Source organism: Monodelphis domestica, chromosome 4, assembly GCF_027887165.1.
Source record: "Monodelphis domestica isolate mMonDom1 chromosome 4, mMonDom1.pri, whole genome shotgun sequence".
Classification (NCBI taxonomy): Eukaryota; Metazoa; Chordata; class Mammalia; order Didelphimorphia; family Didelphidae; genus Monodelphis; species Monodelphis domestica.
Genome location: NC_077230.1, coordinates 449649240 through 449676716, shown reverse-complemented (window position 1 = coordinate 449676716; position 27477 = coordinate 449649240). Strand labels below are relative to the sequence as shown.

The window sequence follows — 27477 nt, the reverse complement described above, 5'->3', positions numbered from 1 at the left end:
AATTTTCAACAGTTCAAGCACTTCTTGAGGAGATTTAGACACAGTATAATATTTTACTTATGTACAATAATGTCCAGTGATGTCCAACGATCAGAAGATGAACCCTGGAGAGATTTGTAGCCTGCTTGAATGAAAGTAAGCTGTTTATGAATAAAAAAGTGCAGGAATATCCATAGCTCAATATTATGACCTGGCTTACCAAATGCATATTGGTTTTTTTTTTTTTACAGATTTTACACTGTACTTCAATGTACTGAAAAAGCAACTACAAGATGTTGGGAGAATAGCAGAAAGGATGCTGTGTAATATCAAAACATTTGAGAGAAAACTGCAGGTTTTTGAAAGAGACCTTGAATGTGGGCAGCTGAAATATTTTCCAAATCTAAAAAAATCATTTAGAGCATTTTACATTTGTTGACAACCCTACAAGCCATCAGGAAATCTACAAAGAATTGTAGTAGCTAGAAAGGTGAATTTTGGTAACAGATTTTTACAGTTCCATAAGATGGAGACAACCCTGTGTTTCCTTACTACTCCTGATAAAGCTAAACTCGAAGAACTTGATCTTTCCTGCTTATACTGGTTAGATTTGGGAAATTAGCAAATGGAGCTATTGGAATTTCAAGAAAGCTTTATCTGGAAAAATAAGTTCTATGACTTGTGTGAAACACTTGAGAAGATAAAAGAGATGACAAAGAGATGACCTGAGTGCTGCATGTGTTGCTCTCAAATTTACAAAGTATAAGCCATGGTTAGACAAATTATCAGCATGCATACAACAGCAAAAATCACACATTAATTGTTCAAAAGCATGCCAAGTGCAAACTTTTACCTTTCAATAAAAAGTTGTTTGTATCATTGAAAGTTATGTTATCCCATTCTTCTTTTAAGGCAAAAGATGTTAATATATGTGTTGTTTTTTCTAAATTAAAACCTCAGTATTCAGGTTAAATTTACATATTGGCCCTTTGCGATAAATAAATGGGTTTTGGGTTGCAGTTTGGGCACTTGATTCCTAAAAGGTTTGCCATCACTGTCTTAGATGAATTAATGTTGTCTGTGCAGAAGTTTTTCAGTCACATTATCAAAGTTGTCTATTTTATCTTTTATAATTGCTTCTATCTCTTTTTTTTATTATGAATATAGCTCCTTTCGCTCCTTTATTTGGATTAATTAGGGAAACTTTGATGGACCCTGTAGGTAAAAAGAAATCTAAAGAATTTTTGCCGTTTGCCTTCTCTTATTGCTACATAAATTGGCAAAATGCCTAGAGTTGAAGTGCTAGTAATTTCCTCAACTAGCAGGGACTTAGCTTCCTCATTGTTAGAGAAAGCTAAGGAGGATGACTTTTCTAAGTGCTTTTCCTTTGAGAATCTTGTAAGTTTCCGTACTTTGGCTGGAAGAATCCTAATTTTTCAAATTTTGTTACTTTAGTAAAATTTACAACATGCTGGCAACAGAGCTGATAAGATATTATTACCCTGACCTAAAAGAAAGTCTTTATTACTTTTCCCAAAAACGATGTTATCATTATTATACATTTTTAGGGAAAAGATATATTCAATTGATTATTTAACAGTTTTCAAACATTTTGATCATTTAAATCCAAAATAGAATACCTCTATGTATTAAAAATAATAATAGCTAACATTTATACAAAGCTTACCCTGTACTCTATGCTCTATTCTAAGCACTTTACAGTTATTATGCCATCTGATCTTCACAACAAACTTGGGAAGTAGATATTATTACACTGCCTTTTTACATATATATAGAAGAAGAAACAGGTAAATGGAGGTGAAATAATTTGTTTAAGTTCACCCAGCTAATAAATTTCTGAGATTGTATTTTAAATAGGTTTCCACAATTAATTTACTTTTAAAGTATATTGCCTTAATACCAAATAATGAATGTATTTTGCATTTAGTTCTGATTTGCCACAATTATCCCAATAGGAGAACACATACCACTGTAAATGAGACCATGTTATCATTTAGTTTCAGGACAAACTTTGACCAAATCAAGTCGAGATTTCCAATTACAAATGGTAACATTCAAAATCTCAATTTCCCCCAAAGGTCAGAAGCTCAGATTTTAGTCTACTGCTTTCAGACAGGATTTATTGGAAGAGACCCTGATGTTGAGGAAGATTGGCGGCAAAAGGAGAAGAGGCCAGCAGAGAATGAGATGGATAGAGTGTCCCAGAAAATGAATATGAACTTGGACAGACTTTGAGAGAGTGTGGTTTCTTAGGAATGCCATGGTCTTTGCTTTGTGACCAATGTGGATTGTAGGGCTTTGGAAATGAGGAGAAAATTTGGTTTGAAAGTCTCAACCAATAGCACAAGCCATCCATTTTCCCTAGGTTATTGTTGTTCAAGTCTGGTTTTTGGCATATGCAACTGACAATAATAATCAAAGGTCGCTTATTTATATGGTCAAATTTGTTTATGTAATTCTGTGTAGTCCAGTCAATCAGATCTATTGCTTGAGTCCCAGGGCTGAGGATTGGATATTCCCAGTTTCCTGGCAATTTTCTCTTATTCCCAGCTTTTAACAGTTTGTCCAATAGGGAGTCAGCAGGATGCTAACTGTGCTGATCTGATATGGATACCAGGATCATCCTGACCTTTTTTGTTCTTGGGCTACCTACTATATGGCAAGGACCCATACATACCACTGCCTCTTCTGTGCTTGTGGCATCAGGTTCTTCATGCACAAATGAGACAGAGAGAGAATCAATCTTAGGCTCAAGACCTGTTTTCTCCTTATCTTTCCTGAGTTTGTGGAATTGAATTCTCTGATTATTTCATGGCTGGATGACCACCAGGGAAGTCCATCTACAACTGGACAAAGGTCCAAATGCCAGATGTGGAGTTGGAGTAGCCTTACCTAGTGGTAGGCAAGCAAAGGGCCTCTCCTGGCTGGCTCATTTTGAGAAACTATATTTCAGGCTTATGCAAATAATGTAAGTTTTCATTCATTCAGGAGATGAAAGCAAAATAATACTTGGGAAAAGAGAAATACCTGTAAGATACGAATGATAGAACAAAGGGATATTCTACAATGAAAGCAATTGAATGACAACATCTTCAAAATAAAGATGTGATCATGATAATGTTTTAGTACAACAGATATATCCTCTCTCTCAAACAGAATTGAATGGAGAGTCTAAGAGTGCACCTCAAATTGCAAAAGGGAGCTTTAAGGCTATCTAGATGAAATTCTACTTGCACAAGAAGTCCTTAACAATTCTTAAAATGTTTGGCCTCATGACCCCTTTACACTCTTAAAAAATGGAGGTCTTCTTAATTGTTAAGGAGGACTTCTTAATTAATATAAATAATACTCTTAATTGTTACTAAGGACAATTTTACATTCTTGAAATTACTAAGGGTTCCTTTATACTCTTAAAATTACTGAGACCTCAAGAGTTTTTGTTTGTTATATCTATTGGTGATTTACTGTATCAGATATTTGAAAATTTGAGATACTTGTTATTAATAAACTAATAAATGAATGATATTATTATAACATTTTATTAAAACAATTATTCCTCCCTCCCAATTTATTTACAAAACTGGGCTTATGTTTTAAATATTTTTGCAAATATTTTTAAAGTCTAGTTTAATAAAAGACAGCCAGGTTAACTTATTTGCTTCTGCATCCAATATACTGTTGTAGGTTGTTCTGGTTCAAGAATATGGAAACATCTAATCTCTCACACATAGGTTGCTTGCTTGGTTGTTGTCCTTTGCAGTTCAAGAGGACAAAAATGACATCACCAGGTTGGGGGCAAGGCACACTGTGTCTGAATGTGGCTGATCAGACCAATACTGACTGAGAAGGCTCTACCACAGGCCAAGCACAAATACCCCCATAAACACTTGGGATGGAAACGTCTCCACATTTGTGCACTTTGTACTATCTTTGAGCCACTGGAATCCTGCTTTGCTCCCAGAGCACAGCCCTTTCTTTGAATCAGGCACACCATGCTGGATGGTCCCATACCAGTGTCTCCCATGTTTCCTAATTGATACCAAAGTTCCTCAGAGAGATCTTTAGAGTATTCTTGTCTCACTTCTTCTGGTCTCTATATATGAGTACTTGCTTTGTGTGAATTCTCTGTAAAATAGTCTTTTAAACAAATATGTGTTTGGCATTCAAGCATTATGGCCAAACCACTAGAGATGTGCTCTTTGCAGAGGAGTTTGCAGTTGACCTGGAAAAGGACCTTAGTTATCTTATCTTGACAGATGACAACTCAAATGGCAGCTGTTTGCCTTGGTACTAGGAGACTATCCAGGTTCCCAGTTATATAACAATGAGATCAGCAGAGCAGCTGTTTAGTTTGGGAGGCAGCATAATAACTCTCCTCCTCCACACTTTCCTTCGGAGACTCTCCAACATTGAGCCAGCTCTGGAAATCCGCGCATCAACCCATCGTCTAAGTCCACATCTGGAAAGAATCCTGCCAAGGTGAGTGAACTCATCCGCAGCATTCTCGGTGTCTCTACTTGCTGTATCAATGGCTCCACATATGGAGGGTATGGTGCTGCCTAGCGGGAAACCTCTGTTTTCTTCATGATGATTGTCAGACCAAAATTAACACAAGTAGCAGAGAATTGGTTTATGTTCTGTCACAGCTCTTTCTCAGAGATTGCATTGAATGCTCAATCATCCATGAAGAAAAAGTCAAGTAACAACCCTCCCTCGACATTAGTCTTGGCCTGTAGCCTTTTGAAGTTGAATAATTTACATCCGTGTATAGCTTAGTTTATGCTGGTTTCATCCTCATTGAAGGCATCTGAAAATATGACTGGAAAAATCAGACTAAAGGGCATGGGAGCAAGCTTACAGTCCTGCTACACTCCATTGGAGACTGAGAAAGCACAAGAGCATGTCCATCATGGAGCTTTCATCCAATATTGATGAATTTCTTCAGGCAACCACATTTTGCCATAATCTTCCACAAGCCATCATGACTGACAGCATCAAAGACCTTGGTAAGATCAATACATTTTGTTTTTTGACCTCTGTTTTGCTCTTGGCATTTCTCCTGGAGTGTTGGACAACAAGCTTCATATTGAACATTCCTTGGCCTTTTCTGAAATCATATGGGCTCTCAGGTGGGTGACCACCTTCCAGGTGAAGGGTCAGTCTATTAAGGAGAACTGTGGCAAAAGTCTTATCAATAATGACTAAGACAGAGACCACTGTGATTGTCTGAGGACAACCTAAAGTGTATTCATTTATTACAGAGGTAGAGAATGGAGGTGTACTTGATCTCCTGGGGGATAGCCTCCCCTTTCCATATAACCTGAAAGATTTAGTCAGCTTTTATATGAGCAGTGGACCCCTTGCTTTATAAATCTCTTTTGGAATGCAATCAGCAATAGGTTCTTTGACACATGAGATGAGTCTGATGGCATTTGAAATCTCTTCTTCAGTTGGAAGTTTGGCTGGGAAGGAATTGACTTCAACCTGAAGTATATGGCCAATGGCTTCAGATTAAATGGTGATAATCTGTTGGAAATACTATGGAAGTATTCAGTCCATTTCTCCAAGATCATGTCCTTATCACTGATCAATGTAGCTCCTTATGCACTGTGTAGTTAAGATGCACCATATAATTTTGGCCCATATAGCCTTTAGAGTATTATACATAGAAATGCTCTGGGTTGTTCCTTTCCACATAAAACTGAATTTAATCTGTCTTCTTGCTAAAGTAAGAATCCTACATCTCTCTAAGCTACTTATGCTTTTAAATTTTGTGAGGTAAACATTGCCTTGTTCGAGTCTGATGAACTATAGTGAAGATAAACCCTGTGGAGTACTCATTTTTCATTTAATATCTTTCTGAATTTCCCTATTGTTGTCATCAAACCAATTCTGATGTTTGTCAGTGTTCTGACTCAGATGAGTAAATGAGTAAATTAATCTGAAATCTCTGAAAGCTGCCCAATTTATTTCTGTTACACTTTTACAAACCCCTTGTTGTCTCAGCCTTCCCTCCAAGTGAGTAACAAATTGTTCACACAGGGAGAAATGTTCTAATCTATTGATGCTAAGTCTTCTAGTCACCATCTTTTTGCCTTGGGGCTGCCATTTTTGTTGAATGCAAATGTTTAGCTTGGAGAGGATGAATCTATGATCAGTCCATCACTCTGTGCCACAAATCACTTTAGTCAAACTCACATCCTGTCTGTATCTTCTCATACTGATATAGTCTATTAAATGCCAATGTGTGCTTTGAGGGTGCATCCTTGAAATTTCATTGCATTAGGTAAAGAGAAGACAGTGTTGGTGATGAGAAGGTCACAAGACTCACAAGTCCTCAGTAATGACTGTTCTGCTGCTGCTATTTCTGACTCCTTTTCTCCCAAAGACCTCCTGCTATGCCCAATAGGCTGTGCCTAATCTAATATTAAATTCAATGAGAAATACAAGCAAATCATCTTTTGGTGCTCTGTTGATGAGGGTCTCCAGGTCTTCATAAAATTTGCTCATGATAAGGGTTTCTAGATCTTCATAAAATTTTCCTTTTAACTGTATTGGGGTTCATCATGGTGGAAGCATAGGCACTAGTGATGGTGACCTGGCACTTTCCTTCAAATCACAATCATATTGCCATAAGCCTGTCATTCACTACTTTGGGAGGAGGCATACAAGCTTGTTGACTAGATTAGAATTGATTAAGAATCCTACATTAGCTTCAAAACATTCCTCATCCCAATAGGCAGTCTAGAAAAATGTGGACCCAGCTCCAACTTGGCTATGATGGGATTCATTTACTCATCTTATTTCACTCAGGGCTGCTCTTTGCATGTGATTCCTCCTAAGTTCTCTCACAATAAGAGCTGTTCTTCTTTCAGGTCTATTGGATTCCATGTTGGCCATAAGTGTGCACACATTCCGTGCACTAATGATGAGTGAAATCATCTATGCCAAAACTTTTGTACATTTTGTGTGTGTTTTAAGTCCAAAGAAGGATTCCTGCTGTGGTAATTAATTACCTGGTTAGGTAAATTGGCCAATTTTTAGGGCTCTTTTTCTAGCCTTTTCTTCATGCATGGAGGTGATCACTGTGATCCTTAAAAAAAGACTGCTCAGATACCCAGGGGTCTGCTATATTCCACTGCTTCTTCAATTCAGTGACAAGATTATCCTATGTCTTGAGCCACCTGTATGTAGGGTTGTGACTATAATTCCCAGAGTATTCACAGATGCTACTTCATCCCTTGCCTGTCTTTGATATAAAGGTAAAATAAGAAGATAATGAGATAGCACAATAGTAAAAATGTACAATGGTAAAGGCGATGTCTTTTGAGTGACACCTAAATTGTATCAAAGTGAGTCAGAGTTGCATGAAGTCATTAGCCTCACTCTCTCTCCCAGAGTCATCAACATCCAGTGGCAAGAGAAAAGCCCATAAGACTGATGACTCAGGACTCAGTGGATGGTCCTCCTTCTTTAATGCATGAAATGAAAAATATATAAAAAGGGGAGAGCAGGTGAGGGATATAATCATTCCATGAATCTCACTCTCATCTGAATCAGAAAGGAGGATTAAACACACACACACACACACACACACACACACACACACACACACCTTGCTTGCTTGTATTTGTAGTTCCATCGTTTAGCATGGTGTCTGGCATCTAGTAAACCCTAAGTGTGCTTAATAAATGATTTCATTTCTTATCTCTGTGTAAGAAAGAGGCAAGTCCTCAAAAACTCTATTCCTAAGTCCATTCATCTTCTCTTTCTAGTTAACTATCAACACATATTTTGAGGGGAAAAGGGCAGTTAAAAATTAAGCTCCACTGTAAAATAAACTTTAGTATCTGGTGAAATTGAAGATGCCACCAGATAAGAGGTATTTAATCTTTCAATCGTGTATGACAGTGAGAACATCTTGGTGAAGAAAGAAGGAGCATTTGGTTCTTCTTCAGGTTTGTCTTTAATATTTTCTGATTAAAATGTCTATTTTGGGCATAATGGGATTTCCTTCCCCTCAGCTGAATCCTCTTTCTCTAAGCAATATCTCATTTACTGATGTAATCTGGAATAGATTTTTATCCTAAAGTGAGAGAAGACTATTATGCAGCTCTGACATTGATTTCATATATTTACATCCTTGAAAAATAGGTAAAGGGATACAATAGGAGAGTGAGTGAATGGTTATTGACACCACAAAGACTTCTGGCTTAGAGACATCTCCAGAACACATCCTAAAGCTTCATGATTACCTTTGGTTAATAAGCTCTACTTTCTAAATGCCGTTGTCTCCTGGGATGAATTACTTTAATCATTCAGACGTCTAACTGAGCACCTGAGGAACTCTTTTTATGATGATCATTTTAGATTTGGGAGTTACAACTTGGTGGGGATGCAGGATCTCAGCTATCCAAAGCAGCATGGGGACAATGAATGTGCTTCCAGTCGAATAGTTCAAAAATTAATAATAATAATAATAATAACTAGCATTTATGTGTCCCTTTAAGGTTTCAGAGAGCTTTTAAATACAATCTTATTTGAACTCAGGGATTTCATTTCAAATCTTGCTTCATATAATTATTAATTGTATAACTATAAGCAATAGAGGGAAGGAATGAAAGAGGGAGAGAAGTGGGGGAAGGAGTAAGCATTTATATTTGCCAGGCACTGTGCTAAGTGCTTTTTTACAAATATTATCTCATTTGATCCTTGTAATAATCCTTCAAGGTGGGTGCTATTATTATCCATATGTTGTTGTTTACTCATTTTAAATCATGTCTGCCTCTTCTTGATTCTGTTTGGGATTTTCTTGGCAAAGATACAGGAGTAATTTGTCATTTCCTTCTATAGCTCTTTCATAAGTGAGGAAACTGAGGCAGACAGGCTGAAGTGACTTGCCCAGGGTCACACAGCTATTGTGTCTAAAGTCAGATTTGAACTCTGATCTTCCTGACTCCAGACCTGAAGCTCTAGTCAACGTGCCACCTAGTTGCCTCTATCTCCATTTTATATTTGAGGAAATTGAGGGAAACAGAAGTTAAATGACTTGTCCAGAGTTACCCAGGTAGAGTCTGAAGGCAAATTTGAATCCAGATCTTTTTAACTCTAGGCTCAGCATTCTATCCACTATGCCTTAAGCTGCCTCTAATTAACCTAAGTTTTAGGTTCCTGGGTCCCTCAGAAGTTGGAAGAACCAACCCCCAAAACAGATTCTATTCTAGGACTTCCACTGGCTAAGAGGAACTCAAAATGAACTGAAGCTGGTGAGGAGAGTTGGATATCAACATTGGGGTTGGTACCTCTGTAAGGAAGAGAAGGAGATCCAAAGATTCTATCTGTATGATGGAATAGGAAATGACAAGAGAGAAGGCAGAGCTGCTCAAAGCCCATTTTATGTCTATTTTCTTTGTTGAAAAGTGAATGACTTTTGTCATTCTGTAAATGATGGCTGAAAAATTGCTAATCCCTAACTAAGGAATCTCTCCCATAGCAATCTTAGAAGGTTTTAGTCCCTATTATTGCCTAGAAACCTTATTGTCGTCTGTTCTATTGTAAATTTAAATTTATTTATTTAATTAATTTTGATTAATTTTTTAAACCCTTATCTTCCATCTTAGAATTAATACTGGGTATTGGTTCTAAGGCAGAAGAGCTGTAAAGACTAGGCAATGAGGGTTAAGTGACTTGCCCATGGTGACACAGCTAGGAAGTGTCTGAGGTCAAAATTGAATTCAGAATCTCCCATCTCTAGGCTTGGCTTCCCCCTAGAATAATTTTCCATAGTTAGATGACTCATATTCTTTTCCTCTCTTTCTCCCTATGCCCTCCTGTAGCTGATGAGCAATTCCACTCCATTTTATATGTATCATTAATCAAGACGTATTTCCATATTATTAATATTTGCAATAGAGTGGTCATTTAGAGTCTATATCCCCAATCATATCCCCACTGAATTATGTGATCAAGCATATTATTTTTATTCTGCATTTCTGCTCCCACAGTTCTTTCTCTGGATGCGGATAGCATCTTTCTCATAAGTTCCTCTGGATTGTCCTGGATCATTGCATAACTGCTAGTAGAGAAGTCCATTACATTCGATTGTGCCACAGTGTTTCTGTCTCTGTGTACATTGTTCTCCTGGTTCTGCTCCTTTAACTTGAAAACATGGGATTTCTACAGTTCATTATTCCTTTGAACACAATACTATTCCATCAGCAACAGATAGCACAATTTGTTCAGCTATTGCCCAATTGAGGAGCATTGTCCCATTTTCCAATTTTTCACCACCACAAAGAGCATGGCTATGAATATTTTTGTACACATACTTTTCCTTATTACCTGCCCTCTGATTTAAAAGCTGTTGTTGTTTTTTCAAACCCTTATCTTCTATCTTAGAATCAATACTAACTACTGGTTCCTAGGTAGAAGAGTAGTAAGGACTGTGCAGGTGGGGGTAAAGTGACCTGCTCAGGGTCACACAGCTAAGAAGTCTCTGTGGCCAGATTTGATCTCCCATCTATCCATTGAGTCACCTAGATATGACAGGTAAACTTTTTTTTTAACTTTTAACCCTTACCTTCTAATCATTATCACTTCTAAGACAGAAGAACTGCAAGGGCTAAAAGCAATTGGGATTAATTGACTTGCCCAGGAGCTAGCAAGTATCTGAGACCAGATTTGAATCTATGTCCTCCCAACTCCATGTCTGGCTCTCTATCCACTGTGCTACCTAGCTGCCTCTACTATACTGTTTGAAGATAAATATTAGCCTCTCTGTCTGTACATTGAAAGCTGCTCAAATCATCAGTATAACCTAAGACCTGGTGGTGATCTGGGGACCTCATAGAGCTACCACAAGAAACATTAGTGAAGTGTTTAATATGGAAATCTTATAATTTTTGGTCCGTGATTTTAAAATTCTATTAATTGAAATTTCTACTAACTGAAAAGAGAACATGGAAGCAGAAAACTGAGAATGGGGGAGGAACAAAACCCTTGGAAAGACACCAGAAACAACACTTCAGTGCACAAAATAACAAAGACACTCATGATTCCAAGAAAGGAATACAGCAGAGATATACTATCTGACCAGGCATAAACCAAAATCCCAAAACAAGACTCTCTAGTTCACTACTTGGTGCTATTTAAGGTGCCAGGCCAGAAGTCAGGAGAGCTCATCTTCCTGAATTAAAATCTGGCCTCAGACACTTAACAGCTTTGTGGCCCTGAGCAAGTTACTTAATGCTGTTTGCCTCAGTTGGTCACTTGCAGAATGAGCTGGAGAAAGAAATGGCAAGTCATTCTAGTTTCAATACTAAGAAGACCATCAATGGGTTCATGAAGAATCAGACATGACTGAACCAAAAACTTCATGCCCTAATCAAGGCAGACCATGACAAAGAGAAATCCAAAGTTGAAAGGCGCCTCCCAATAAGAACTCTGGATCTAAAATTGTCCAAACTTCTTTGAGCTGCAGGCAGTCCCCCAGGTTCAACATTATTGAATTCTACTTGTCCATTGATTGCCTTGTCTCAGAGCTTTTAGTTATGGAAGTGTCAAGTGACAATCTAGTTCAACTCCACTTTTTTTTTTTTAAAATATATTTTATTTGATCATTTCCAAGCATTATTCGTTAAAGACATAGATCATTTTCTTTTCCTCCCCACCACCCCCCATAGCCGACGCGTAAGTCCACTGGGCATTAGATGTTTTCTTGATTTGAACCCATTGCTTTGTTGATAGTATTTGCATTAGAGTGTTCATTTAGAGTCTCTCCTCTGTCATGTCCCCTCAACCTCTGTATTCAGGCAGTTGCTTTTTCTCGGTGTTTCCACTCCCATAGTTTATCCTTTGCTTATGAATGGTGTTTTTTTCTCCTGGATCCCTGCAAATTGTTCAGGGACATTACACCGCCACTAATGGAGAAGTCCATTACGTTCGATGATACCACAGTGTATTAGTCTCTGTGTACAATGTTCTCCTGGTTCTGCTCCTCTCGCTCTGCATCACTTCCTGGAGCTTGTTCCAGTCTCCATGGAACTTCTCCACTTTATTATTCCTTTGAGCACAATAGTATTCCATCACCAACATATACCACAGTTTGTTCAGCCATTCCCCAATTGATGGGCATCCCCTCGTTTTCCTTTTTGGGCCACCACAAAGAGCGCAGCTATGAATATTTTTGTACAAGTCTTTGTGTCCATTATCTCTTTGGGGTACAGACCCAGCAGTGTATGGCTGGGTCAAAGGGTAGATATTCTTTTGTCGCCCTTTGGGCATAGTTCCAAATTGCCCTCCAGAATGGTTGGATCAGTTCACAGCTCCACCAGCAATGAATTAATGTCCCTGCTTTGCCACATCCCCTCCAGCATTCATTACTTTCCTTTGCTGTTATGTTAGCCAATCTGCTAGGTGTGAGGTGATACCTCAGAGTTGTTTTGATTTGCATCTCTCTGATTATAAGAGATGTAGAACACTTCTTCATGTGCTTGTTAATAGTTTTGATTTCTTTATCTGAGAACTGCCTATCCATGTCCCTTGCCCATTTATCAATTGGAGAATGGCTTGATTTTTTGTACAATTGATTTAGTTCTTTATAAATATGAGTAATTAAACCTTTGTCAGAGGTTTCTATGAAGATTTTTTCCCAATTTGTTGTTTCCCTTCTGATTTTAGTTATATTGGTTTTGTTTGTACAAAAGCTTTTTAGTTTGATGTAGTCAAAATTATTTATTTTACATTTTGTGATTCTTTCTATATCTTGCTTGGTTTTAAAGCCTTTCCCCTCCCAAAGGTCTGACATGTATACTATTCTGTGTTTACCCAATTTACTTATGGTTTCCTTCTTTATGTTTAAGTCACTCACCCATTTTGAATTTATCTTGGTGTAGGGTGTGAGGTGTTGATCTATTCCTAGTCTCTCCCACACTGTCTTCCAATTTTCCCAGCAGTTTTTATCGAATAGTGGATTTTTGTCCCAAAAGCTGGGATCTTTGGGTTTATCGTATACTGTCTTGCTGAGGTCGCTTTCCCCCAGTCTATTCCACTGATCTTCCTTTCTGTTTCTTAGCCAGTACCAAATTGTTTTGATGACTGCTGCTTTGTAATATAGTTTTAGGTCAGGGACTGCAAGGCCCCCATCATATGTGTTTTTTTTCATTATTTCCCTGGATATCCTTGATCTTTTGTTCTTCCAAATGAACTTTGTTATGGTTTTTTCTAAATCAGTGAAGAAGTATTTTGGTAGTTCAATGGGTATGGCACTAAATAGATAAATAAGTTTGGGTAGGATGGTCATTTTTATTATATTGGCTCGTCCTATCCATGAGCAGTTAATGTTTTTCCATTTGTTCAAGTCTAGTTTTAGTTGTGTGGCGAGTGTTTTGTAGTTGTGTTCATATAGTTCCTGTGTTTGTCTTGGGAGGTAGATTCCTAGGTATTTTATTTTGTCTAAGGTGATTTTGAATGGGATTTCTCTTTCTAGTTCTTGCTGCTGAGCTGTGTTGGAGATATATAGAAAAGCTGATGATTTATGTGGGTTTATTTTGTATCCTGCAACTTTGCTAAAGTTGTTGATTATTTCAATTAGCTTTTTGGTTGAATCTCTAGGATTCTTTAAGTAGACCATCATGTCATCCGCAAAGAGTGATAACTTGGTCTCCTCCTTGCCTATTTTGATGCCTTCAATTCCTTTATCTTCTCTAATTGCTACTGCTAGTGTTTCTAGTACAATGTCAAATAGTAGAGGTGATAATGGGCATCCTTGTTTCACTCCTGATCTTATTGGGAATGCATCTAGTTTATCCCCATTGCAGATGATATTAGCTGTTGGTTTTAGATATATACTGTTTATTATTTTTAGGAATGACCCTTCTATTCCTATGCTTTCTAGTGTTTTTAATAGGAATGGGTGTTGTATTTTATCAAAGGCTTTTTCTGCGTCTATTGAAATAATCATGTGATTCTTGCTAGTTTGCTTGTTGATGTGGTCAATTATGTGGATGGTTTTCCTAATGTTGAACCAGCCCTGCATCCCTGGTATGAATCCTACTTGATCATGGTGAATGATCCTTCTGATCACTTGCTGGAGTCTTTTTGCTAGTATCCTATTTAAGATTTTTGCATCTATATTCATTAGGGAGATTGGCCTATAGTTTTCTTTCTCTGTTTTTGACCTGCCTGGTTTTGGAATCAGTACCATGTTTGTGTCGTAAAAGGAGTTTGGTAGAACTCCCTCTTTGCTTATTATGTCAAATAGTTTGTATAGTATTGGGATTAACTGTTCTCTGAATGTTTGATAGAATTCACAGGTGAATCCATCAGGCCCTGGGGACTTTTTCTTAGGAAGTTCTTTGATGGCTTGTTGGATTTCAATTTCTGATATGGGATTATTTAGGAATTCTATTTCCTCTTCTGTTAGACTAGGCAGTTTGTATTTTTGTATATATTCATCCATTTCTCCTAAATTGGTGTATTTATTGCCATATAATTGGGCAAAGTAATTTCTAATGATTGCCTTAATTTCCTCCTCATTGGAGGTGCTGTCCCCCTTTTCATCTTTAATGCTGTGAATTTGCTTTTCTTCCTTCCTTTTTTTAACTAGATTGACCAGTACCTTGTCTATTTTGTTTGTTTTTTCAAAGTACCAGCTTCTTGTCTCATTTATTAAATCAATAGTTCTATCACTTTCGATTTTATTAATTTCTCCCTTAATTTTTAGGATTTCTAATTTGGTTTTCTGCTGGGGGTTTTTAATTTGATCGCTTTCCAGTTTTTTCATTTGCATTTCCAATTGATTGATCTCTGCTCTCCCTTGTTTGTTAATATAAGCATTCAGGGATATGAATTTACCTCTGATTACCGCTTTGGCTGCATCCCAAAAGGTTTGAAAGGATGTTTCGCCATTGTCATTTTCCTTGATGAAATTATTAATTGTTTCTATGATTTCTTCTTTAACTAAACGGTTTTGGAGTGTCATATTGTTTAATTTCCAATTGGTTTTAGATTTGGTTTTCCATGTACCATTACTAATCATTATTTTTATTGCCTTGTGATCTGAGAAGGCTGCATTCATTATTTCTGCTTTTCTGCATTTGTGTGCTATGTTTCTGTGACCTAATGTATGGTCAATTTTTGTGAATGTGCCATGTGGTGCTGAGAAGAAGGTGTATTCCTTTTTATCCCTATTTATTTTTCTCCATATGTCTATTAATTCTAATTTTTCTAAGATTTCATTCACTTCTTTTACCTCTTTCTTATTTATTTTTTGATTTGATTTATCTAAATTTGATAATGGTTGGTTTAAGTCTCCCACTAGTATGGTTTTATTGTCTATTTCTTCCTTAAATTCTCCTAGTTTCTCCATTAGAAATTTGGGTGCTATATTATTTGGTGCATACATATTGATTAATGATATTTCCTCATTGTCTATAGTCCCTTTTAACAAAATATAATTACCTTCCCTATCCCTTTTGATCAGGTCTATTTTTGCATTGGCTTTATCAAATATCATGATTACCACTCCTGCCTTCTTTCTATCAGTTGAAGCCCAGAAGGTCTTACTCCATCCTTTAATTCTGACCTTGTGGGTGTCAAACCGCCTCATGTGTGTTTCTTGAAGACAACAAATTGTAGGGTTTGGGGTTCTAATCCATTCTGCTATTCGTCTACGTTTTATGGGTGAGTTCATCCCATTCACGTTCAAAGTTATGATTGTCATTTGTGGACTCCCTGGCATTTTGATTGCCTTCCCTAATTCTAACCTTTTCTTCTTCGGCTCTACCTTTTAGTCCAGTGATTTACTTTGAAACAGTCCCCCTTGTCCCCTCCCTTGATGTTGCCCTTTTTAGTCCCTCCCTTTTTGTTCCCTCCCCCTCCCCCCTCTCTTTCCCTCCCTTTTTGTTCTCCCTCTCCCCCTCCCCCCCTTGGTTTTCCCTTCTCCTTACCCTTGTTGGGTAAGATAGAATTCAAGATCCCAATGGATCTGGATGTTTTTCCCTCTCAGAGCTGATTTCCCTGAGATTGAGGTTTAAGTAACCCCCCCCCCCTCTCTTCCTCTCCTTCTTATAGGAGTTTTCTTCCCCTCCCCTTCCCATGTGAATCTTTGTGTGAGAATGATTATTCTATTTGGTCTTTCTTTACCCCCTATTTATACATTACATTTTCCCCACATGTTAGTATACATAGGTTGATATAAATGTAGTCCTTATAGAAGAGAGTTTGAGTAAAAGAAGAAGATAATATTTTCCCCTTTCCTTAATATTTACCTTTTCAGGTATTCCTTGCTCTTTGATTTTCGGTATCAAACTTTCCACAGAGCTCTGGTCTTTTCTTTGCAAAAAGTTGGAAGTCTTCTATTTTGTTGAATGCCCATACTTTCCCTTGGAAGTATATAGTCAGTTTTGCTGGGTAGCTGATTCTTGGTTGGAGACCCAGCTCTCTTGCCTTTCTGAAGATCATGTTCCATGCCTTACAATCATTCAGAGTAGAACTTGCAAGGTCTTGGGTGACCCTGATTGGCATTCCTTTATATCTAAATTGTCTTTTTCTGGCTTCCTGTAGGATTTTTTCTTTTGTTTGATAGCTTTGGAATTTGGCAATTACATTCCTGGGAGTTGTCTTTTGGGGGTTTAGTGTAGAAGGTGTTCTGTGAGCTCTGTCAGTGGCTGTATTGCCCCCTTGTTCTAGAATCTCTGGGCAATTTTCTTTGATTATATCTTGTATCACCATGTCCAGTTTGGTGTTTATTTCTGGCTTTTCTGGGAGTCCAATTATTCTTAAATTATCCCTTCTCCCCCTATTTTCCAGATCTATCACCTTGTCAGTGAGATATTTTATGTTCTCTTCTAATTTCTTGGTATTTTGGCTTTGCTTTATTGATTCTTGCTCTTTTACACGATCGTTGTCTTCCAGCTGCCTGATTCTGGCCTTTAAAGCCTGGTTTTCTTTTACAGTTTGGTCAAACTGGTTTTGTAGATGCGTGAATTTCTTTTGCATTATTTCCAACTTTTCCTCCCAGAAGGCTTCCATCTTTTTGGTCATTTCTGATTCAAATTCTTCATAGGTTTGTGGAGAGTTTCCATTTCCTTTGGAAGGTTTTGGAGCATTTTCTTTTATATTATCTTCTGTCTGCTCTGTATTTTGTATTTTGGCTCCATAGAATGTGTCCAAAGTTGCCCCTTTCTTCTTATTTTTCTTGGTATTTTGGGGCTTCTGTGGTTCTGTGGAGTTTGCCATTTCTGAATGTGGAGGATTAGTTTTTCTTGTCTCTGTCTGGTGTTCAGAGGCAGTCCTGGGCAGATGGTTCTATGAGCTTTCCCTGGGTTAAACTGAATATGCCTCACTGGAACTGGAATGGAAGGGTCGGACCACGAGGCCACACTCTCCCCCCGGCTCGCTTTCCGGAAGTTGCCTTCAGAATCGCTGGCCGTGAGGCTGTTTCGTCAGCCTGCGGGGGGATGGGCTGCAGCTAGCCCAAGCTCTGAGGGCAAGGACTTTCACTGAGACTTGGATAGCAGGATCCAGCCCGTGAGGCTGTCTTGCCCGCCCTGAGGGTTGCTGTTGTTTCGACCAGCTCTCTGCAGCGGAAGCCCCAGGCAGTAACTTTCACCGGGACTGTAGAAGACCCTGAGGGTTCTGCTCTCTGAGCCGGCCAGGCTGCGGCTTCCGGGAGCCTTGGACTCTGCGCTCCTACCCCTGAGGTCCGAGTGATCTCGGGTTCTGGCTTTTCAGGGGAGCCGTACCTTTTGAACCGGGTCCAGGTCCAGGAGGAGGGTTCCCAGGGTCTGTGCTGTTGATCGTTTTGAATTTCGGCGCCTTAGGAGCTTATCGTTTGAGATCGGTCGGGAAGGGTTTTCCGGAGATCTGAGCTTTAGCTTTCTCTAAGCCGCCATCTTAACCGGAAGTCCTCAACTCCACTTTTTATAAACCCTTACTTTCCATCTTAGAATCAATACTGTATATTGGTTCCAAGGCTGAAGAGTGGTAAAGGGTTAGGCAATGGGAGTTGCCTAGGGTCACACAGCTAGGAAGTGTCTGAGGTTAGATTTGAACCCAGGATCTCCCATCTCTAGGCTTGGCTCTCAATCCATTGAACAATCTACATCCCCTCAATTCATTCCTTTGATCAGGAAGGAAGATGAAAACAAGAGAAGTAAGATGACTTCTCTAAGGTCCCAGAAGCCGAGGTCCTTTCTCTCTAGATCCAATGTACTGCTCTATTCTACTGCCCTGCTCTTCTATAAAAATTTAGATTTTCATAAATGCATTGAGATTTGAACGAATAATAGCTGAATGGCACTGAGGAAGGCACCTAATTTTACTTTGTGTTTCTTTTTATTCACCCTCTAGATCTGGCATGTGTGAATTTTAGTTTTACTCCACCCTGCTTAATTTTTAGAATTTTAGCAACCAGGAATGTCTACACCCCACTTAAGGATTAAGTGTTGTAAAGGGTGAATATTATGGTTGAGACTGAAAAAAATCTAAATTTAAATGGTCGCCAAGGGAAATCCCAAATAATAAAATACCCAAATCAGCTGCCAAATTTTTATGGTGATTTAATTACAACAGGAGGAAGAAAATGTTAGAGGGAGAGAGAGAGAGGGGAAGAGAAGGAAAGAGGGAGAGAAGGAAAGGAGTTTAACTAAGAATCACTCTGGTTCAAATTCAAAATCAGAATCAAAATGCCAAAATCTATGTATATAAAATGTTGAATAAGCAAGAATAAATTCATAATAGGCCCTTGTATAGGTCCAATTTAAAGTAATTTCTATCCCACAAGTCTGTAGGACAGAATGCAGTAATATTTCACTTACTCATTTGCAGCCAAGACTACAGGAAGTTGCCATACTATAAGAAGGAAAGGGACTAAAATTCTATTTTGATAGGGAAGAGTCATTCCCTGGTCTGATTTTATCATTCTCAGGGATATAGGGAGCCAGCATGATAGTCAAAATTTGTACTTGTATGAGTACTTCACAAAGAGTGTAGATACAAGGAAGTCCTATGACTTAATGTATGTCAAGTGTCGCAACCTTGAGTCCACGTTAGTATTTCCTGTGTGCTCTTTTGGCACTATTCAGGTAGAGTCTGTGCTCCTTGTTTTCATCCCATTTCCTGGAATCAGACACAAATATTAATCATAGTCCCATAACATTTTATCAATTAATGGCAGGTTCCCACAGTTTAAAGCTTTGGGGTATGTATTGATATTATAGCAGATATATATATGTACATATATATATTAAACTTATATTACTGCAGAGAGAGAAGAAATATTTAATTGTATGTACCTTTAGTACAAGCAATGAGGAAAGGGGGGAAAATCAAATATTCCAAAGAAAATCAATAATAAAAAAATAAGGGATAAAGAAAAAAATCAGGAATTCAGTGTGTTTGAAAAACGGCATCCACTTCTCAATGGTTTATTATCTTCAATGCATGTGATAGGATACAGTCAATCAGTCTCAACAGAAGATGCTCTCTTTACATGTGAGTAATGAATCCAAGAGTCCTTCTCTCCAACTTTTATAGATGTTGGAGTAGTTAACAATATTTGGAATGGTCCTTCCCAGGAAGGCTGAGTTGCTCCAGTATGCTGGAAATTCTTAATATAAACTTTGTCTCCTGGGTTCAGGTTGTGAAGTGGAAAGTCTAGTGGTCCAGCTTGTACTGCAGTTCCAGATTCATGGAGTTCATGCAGTTTGTGCTGTAATTCCTGTATATAGGAAGCAATAGTAGTATCTCCCCCTAATAGTGATGTATATGCTGGGGAGAATGGCTTAGCTTGTATAGGCAAAGGTCAAAAAAGCATCTCAAATGGTGAGATGTGTAGGTTTCCTCTAGGCCTGCTTCTAAGATAAAATAGGGCCAGAGGCAGAATTTCAGGCCATTTTAAGTGGATTTCAATGCATAATTTTCCATTCATAATTTTAAGTTATTCGTTCATTCTTTCCTACTCTTTGGAGGGGAGACAAAACAAAAAGGTTAATTAATATCAACAAAATCAATAGAGTCTAAGAAGAACCACCTTCTGCCCCATGTGGAGGGGCAGTAGCACCCTGAGTATTTTTAGGATGAGCACCATTTTTAATATATTGTTGTTGGGTTCTGGGTAACCATGGCTGCAATCGAGACGCCACACGCTTCCTCTCCCCGGCACCGAATGAAATATACAACATCAAAGGAGCATAAAAATCACCTTTGGCGGAACAGGACTCCCCAGTACCCCACAGAGGCGAAGGTACATGGGGTTTGAACATTTCCACACTATAATAAGGAGGAAAAGCTTGCACAGAAACGTGAACAGAGCCACCCTTCCCCCCCCCCCCACCTCCTCCACCAAACCAGAGCGAGCTACTGGAGCTCTCACTGGGACACCAAGTGAGTGGGGAACATCTCTGTCGGGGGAGGGGGGGAACTCCAGGGTCCTTGGGATCTGGGGACTGCCAGAAAACAATGTCTCAGAGCGGTTTCACGGGAGAACCCGGTGCTGAGCACAGGCTGTGGAGCCTTACTCGGGGCGGTTGCGCTGAGCATCTGGGCGGAGCTAAACACCAGGAGTGGACCACGTGCTGATTATCTGGGCGGAGCTGAACACCTGGGCAGTTTGGGTGTGATCAGGGGCCCAGCGCTCTAGGAAACCTCAGAGGCTGGGAAGAACTAGTCTGAGACAACCTAAATTCACAGAAAACCCGTCCATATCACCCAGACCCCAGACCAAAAAGGAAAGGGGAATAAAACCACCAAAGGGATGGCTCACATGGCCCAAAATCAAGCCTGCAGGAAGAAAGGGGAAAAAGTGACTATTGAAAACTTTTATGGTGGAAGTACCCAAGGAAAAGAGGAGAATGAGGAGGAAATCCAGAAAAAATCAGAACATGCCTCCCAAAATGGAAACTATCAACAAGCTCTGGAAGATCTCAAACTGGAACTTATCCAAAAGATGGAAACCTGGAAAGAAAAATGGGAGAAAGAGATCAGCAGTCTGACAGATAAGACTGCTCAATTGGAAAAAAAGCTCGAAGCATCCAATAGAAGGGCAGACAAAGCTGAAAAGCAAAACCAGTCCCTAACGGCCAGAATTAAGCAACTCGAAGAAAGTGAGATCATAAAACAGCAAGAATCAATAAAGCAAACCCAAAAAATTAATGAATTAGAAGAAAACATAAAATATCTCACTGAGAAGGTCACAGATCTGGAAAACAGAGGGAGAAGAGACAACCTCTGAATTATCGGTCTCCCAGAAAAACCAGAGATAAACAATAAACTCGATATTATTCTACAGGAGATTATAAAAGAAAATTGCCCCCACGTTCTGAAGCAAGGGGGCAAAATAGAAATAGAAAGGGTTCATAGAACACCCTCTATACTAAATCCCCAAAAGACAACCCCTAGGAATGTAATTGCCAAATTCAAGAGCTTCCAAGAACAGGAGAAAATCTTACAAGAAGCCAAGAAGAGGAGCTTCAGATATAAGGGGACTCCCATAAGGATCACACATGACTTAGTGGCTAACACACAAAGAGACGACAAAGCATGGAACACGATATTTAGAAAGGCAAGAGAGCTGGGTCTCCAACCAAGAATCAACTACCCAGCAAAACTGACTATATACTTCCAGGGGAAAGTATGGGCATTCAACAAAATAGAAGATTTCCAAGCATTTGCTAAGAAAAGACCAGAGCTCTGTGGAAAGTTCGATATCCAAGCACAGAAAGCAAGAGAAACATGAAAAGGTAAATATGAAAGAAAGGGAAAAGGAGATAAATCTTATCTTTTTCTTTAAGTCAAACTCTCTTCTATAAGGACTACATTTACATCAAATTATATATATTAATATGTGGGGAAAATGTTTTGTGTAACTCTCATAAATTGTATCATCATAAGAGTAGTTAGAAGAAACATGCATAGGGAAAGATTGGGGCATTAAGAAGATTTGGGGAAAGTTGGGGCAAAGAAAGGAAAAGGGAGGGGGGAACCGCGATAATACTAAGATTAACTTCAAGAAATAGGGGGGGAATCAATAGAATAATCTTTCCCATATAAAGATACACATGGGAAGGGTAGGGGAAGAACTCTCATATGAGGAGAGGAAGAGAGCATGAAGTGGAATTACTTAAACCTTACTCTCAGTGAAATCAAATCTGAGAGGGAAGAACATCTAGATCCAGTGGGATCCTGAATTCTATCTTATCCATTAGGGCAAGAAAGAAAGGAAAATTAAGGAGGGGAGGAGGGAGTATAAAAAGGGAGGGAAGGACAGGGGGGAGGGAGTATAAAAAGGGAGGGGCTAGAAAGGGAAGCATCTCAAGGGAGGGGACTAGGGGGATTGACCTAAAGTAAATCACTGGTTCAAAAGGAGATAGCTAAAGAAGAAAGGTCAGAACTAGGGGAAGATATCAAAATGCCAGCAAATCCACAAATGACAATCATAACTTTGAACGTGAATGGGATGAACTCACCCATAAAACATAGACAAATAGCAGATTGGATTAGAACCCCAAACCCTACAATTTGTTGTCTTCAAGAAACACATATGAGGCGGGTTGATACTCACAAGGTTAGAATTAAAGGTTGGGGTAAGACCTTTTGGGCCTCAACTGATAGAAAGAAGGCAGGAGTTGCAATCATGATATCTGACAAAGCCAAAGCAAAAATAGACCTGATCAAAAGGGATACGGAAGGTAAATATATTCTGTTAAAAGGGAGTATAGACAATGAGGAAATATCACTAATCAACATGTATGCACCAAATGGTATAGCATCCAAATTTTAATAGAGAAACTAGGAGAATTGAAGGAGGAAATAGACAGTAAAACCATATTAGTGGGAAACTTGAACCAACCACTATCAAATTTAGATAAATCAAACCAAAAAATAAACAAGAAAGAGGTAAAAGAGGTGAATGAAATCTTAGAAAAATTAGAGTTAATAGACATATGGAGAAAAATAAATAGGGACAAAAAGGAATACACCTTCTTTTCAGCACCACATGGTACATTTACAAAAATAGATCATACACTAGGTCACAGAAACATGGCACTCAAATGCAGAAAAGGAGAAATAATAAATGCAGCCTTTTCAGATCACAAGGCAATAAAAATATTGATTGGTAAGGGTACATGGAGAGCCAAATCAAAAATTAATTGGAAATTAAATAATATGATACTCCAAAATCGGATAGTTAGAGAAGAAATCATAGAAACAATTAACAATTTCATTGAAGAAAATGACAATGGCGAGACATCCTTTCAAACCTTATGGGATGCAGCCAAGGCAGTACTTAGAGGAAAATTCATATCCCTGAGTGCATATATTAACAAATTAGGGAGGACAGAGATCAAGGAATTGGAAATGCAAATCAAAAAACTTGAGAATGAACAAATTAAAAACCTCCAGAAGGAAACCAAACTAGAGATCATAAAAATTAAGGGAGAAATTAATAAAATCGAAAGTGACAGAACTATTGAGCTAATAAACAAGTCTAGAAGCTGGTACTTTGAAAAAACAGACAAAATAGACAAAGTACTGGTCAATCTAATTAAAAAAAAGGTAAGAAGAAAGGCAAATTAACAGCATCAAGGATGAAAAGGGGGATCTCACCTCCAATGAAGAGGAAATTAAGGCAATCATTAAAACTACTTTGCCCAACTATATGGCAATAAATATACCAACCTAGGTGATATGGATGAATATTTACAAAAATATAAATTGCCTAGACTAACAGAAGAAGAGATAGATTTCTTAAATAATCCCATATCAGAAAAAGAAATCCAACAGGCCATCAAAGAACTTCCTAAGAAAAAATCCGCAGGGCCTGACGAATTCACCAGTGAATTCTATCAAACATTCAAAGAACAACTAACTCCAATACTATACAAACTATTTGACATAATAAGCAAAGAGGGAGTTCTACCAAACTCCTTTTATGACACAAACATGGTACTAATTCCAAAGCCAGGCAGGCCAAAAACAGAGAAAGAAAATTATAGACCAATCTCCCTAATGAATATAGATGAAAATCTTAAATAGGATGCTAGCAAAAAGACTCTAGCAAGTGATCAGAAGGGTCATCCACCATGATCAAGTAGGATTTATACCAGGGATGCAGGGCTGGTTCAATATTAGGAAAACCACCCACATAATTGACCACATCAACAAGCAAACAAAGAAGAACCACATGATTATCTCAATAGATGCAGAAAAAGCCTTTGATAAAATACAATACCCATTCCTACTAAAAACACTAGAAAGCATAGGAATAGAAGGGTCATTCCTAAAAATAATAAACAGTATATATCTAAAACCATCAACTAATATCATCTGCAATGGGGATAAACTACATCCATTCCCATTAAGATCAGGAGTGAAACAAGGATGCCCATTATCACCTCTATTATTTGACATTGTAGTAGAAACACTAGCAGTAGCAATTAGAGAAGAAAAAGAAATTGAAGGCATTAAAATAGGCAAGGAGGAGACCAAATTATCGCTCTTTGCAGATGACATGATGGTCTACTTAAAGAATCCTAGAGATTCAACCAAAAAGCTAATCGAAATAATCAACAACTTTAGCAAAGTTGCAGAATACAAAATAAACCCACATAAGTCATTAGCATTTCTATATAATTCCAACACAGCTCAGCAGCAAGAACTAGAAAGAGAAATCCCATTCAAAATTACCTTAGACAAAATAAAATACTTAGGAATCTATCTTCGGAGACAAACACAGGAACTATATGAACACAACTACAAAACACTTTCCACACAACTAAAACTAGACTTGAACAATTGGAAGAACATTAACTGCTCATGGGTAGGATGAGCCAATATAATAAAAATGACCATCCTACCCAAACTCATCTATCTATTTAGTGCCATACCCATGGAAATTCCAAAATTCATTTTTACTGATTTAGAAAAAAAACATAACAAAGTTCATTTGGAAGAACAAAAGATCAAGGATATCCAGGGAAATAATGAAAAAAAAATACAAAGGAAGGGGGTCTTGCAGTCCCAGATCTCAGACTATATTACAAAGCAGCGGTCATCAAAACAATTTGGTACTGGCTAAGAGACAGAAAGGAGGATCAGTGGAATAGACTGGGGGCAAGTGACCTCAGCAAGACAGTATATGACAAACCCAAAGATTCCAGCTTTTGGGATAAAAATCCACTATTTCATAAAAACTGCTGGGAAAATTGGAGGACAGTGTGGGAAAGATTAGGTTTATATCAACACCTCACACCCTATACCAAGATAAATTCAAAATGGGTGAATGACTTGAACATAAAGAAGGAAACTATAAGAAAATTAGGTGAACACAGAATAGCATACATGTCAGACCTCTGGGAAGGGAAAGACTTCAAAACCAAGCAAGAATTAGAAAGAGTTACAAAATGCAAAATAAATAATCTGGAATACATCAAATTGAAAAGTTTTTGTACAAACAAAACCAATGTAACCAAAATCAGAAGGGTAGCAATAAATTGGGAAACAATGTCCATAAAAACTTCTGACAAAGATTTAATTACTCAAATTTACAAAGAACTAAATCAATTGTACAAAAAATCAAGCCATTCTACAGATAAATGGGCAAGGGACATGAACAGGCAGTTCTCAGCCAAAGAAATCAAAACTATTAATAAGCACATGAAAAAATGCTCTACATCTCTTATAATCAGAGAGATGCAAATCAAAACAACTCTGAGGTAACACCTCACACCTAGCAGATTGGCTAACATGACAACTATGGAAAGTAATGAATGCTGGAGGGGATGTGGCAAAGTAGGGATATTAATTCATTGCTGGTGGAGTTGTGAATTGATCCAGCCACTCTGGAGGGCAATTTGGAACTATGCCCAAAGGGTGCTAAAAGACTGTATGCCCTTTGATCCAGCTATAGCACTGCTGGGTTTGTACCCCAAAGAGATAATAAGGAAAAAGACTTGTACAAGAATATTCATAGCTGCACTCTTTGTGGTGGCCAAAAATTGGAAAATGAGGGGATTCCCATCAATTGGGGAATGGCTGAACAAATTGTGGTATATGTTGGTGATGGAATACTATTGTGCTAAAAGGAATCATAAAGTAGAGGAATTCCATGGAGACTGGAACAACCTCCAGGAAGTGATGCAGAGCGAAAGGAGCAGAAACAGGAAAACACGGTACACAGAGACTGATACATTGTGGTACAATCGAAGGTGATGGACTTCACCATTAGTGGCAATGCAGTGTCCCTGAACAATCTGCAGGGATCTAAAAAACACTATCCACAAGCAGAAGATAAATCGTGGGAATAAAAACACGGATGAAAAGCAACTGCTTGACTACAGGGGTTGAGGGGATATAAATGAGGAGAGACTCTAAATGAACACTCTAATGCAAATACCAACAACAGGGAAATGGGTTCAAGTCAAGAATACATGTGATAACCAGTGGAATTGTGCTTCGGCTATGGGAGAGGGAAAGGTGTTGGGAGGGGGGGGCAGGGAGGAAAAGAAAATGATCTTTGTTTCCAGTGAATAATGTTTGGAAATGACCAAATAAAATAATGTTTAAAATTAAAAATATATATATATATATATATTGTTGTTGGGCATTGTATTGGGTATTATCATTTTCTTCATTTGGAGCACTGTCATTATTTTCCAAATTTCTATATTTATAATTTTGATTTCTAAAGTTTTTATTTCTATAGTCAATATAGTTATTTCTATAATTATCACTTCTGTAGTTGTTATTAAACTGTGCATTCCTTCTGATAATCTTGAGAAAAGCTCTACACTCTACAATTCTGTGGCCCTTCTTCCCACAGAAGTGGCAGGTAATGGATTGATAATTAGATTTCTGGAGAGGGGCAAGTGTCATTGGTTCATTATCATGCCCACTTTCTATTTTAGCTATCTTATCTTTTAAACATCTCATTTCTTTCTTCATTTCCTCTATGACATCATTATTTTCTTCCTCCTTTTCTTTGTTTCTCTTTAAAACATATATAGCTGTTTTTCGAAATTCTTCAAGGTCCATCTCTGGCCATCTTGGACAATGTGTTCTAAAATAATTCTTAATCACTTTTTAAGAGTTATTGACAAAGATCCTTCTAACTTGTCTTAAGCTATTTCCTTTAGATAGGTCAAAATCCAGGTATCTGTCCCCAAACTCAATTATTCTATCCATGAATCTGGAGGGTGTTTCTTCTTCATTTTGCTTAATTTTTTCAAGTTCCATCCACTTATCTGTACTGTCTGCACATTCCCTCATTGCTGTAAGAATGGCCTCTCTACAATGGTATAGTTGTAGATAATTCTCAGGGTTGTTCTAGTCCCATTCGGGATCCTGAGATGGCCAATGTGCTGCATTACACCCCCGGGTTTTGTTGACATGAGCAATTATTTTGTTTTTCTCACATTCAGTTAAAAAACCTGTAGACGTTTTCAATGTCTTTGTAAGATGTATTATACTGAAAAAATA

General features: G+C 38.1%; 1 protein-coding gene across 8 annotated transcripts in view; it reads left to right on the top strand.

Annotated features, from left to right (window-relative positions):
• Window positions 1-3744: 3744 nt before the first annotated feature.
• The window catches only part of LOC100018393 (probable small intestine urate exporter), a 65130-nt gene continuing 41397 nt past the window's right edge, over window positions 3745-27477 (top strand). For 3 of the 8 annotated variants that reach the window (XR_008911714.1, XM_001371605.4, XM_016422339.2), the window contains exons 1-2: window positions 3745-4479; window positions 4804-5006. Coding sequence is in view for 3 of the 8 variants with exons in the window: in XM_001371605.4 (XP_001371642.1) it covers window positions 4901-5006 (106 nt within the window). In the remaining 5 variants the exon portion in view is untranslated. Of the gene's footprint in view, window positions 4480-4803; window positions 5007-5038; window positions 7959-27477 lie in introns of those variants that run through there. The other 5 variants (XM_007492242.3, XM_007492241.3, XM_007492238.3 and 2 more) reach the window with 4 other exon arrangements.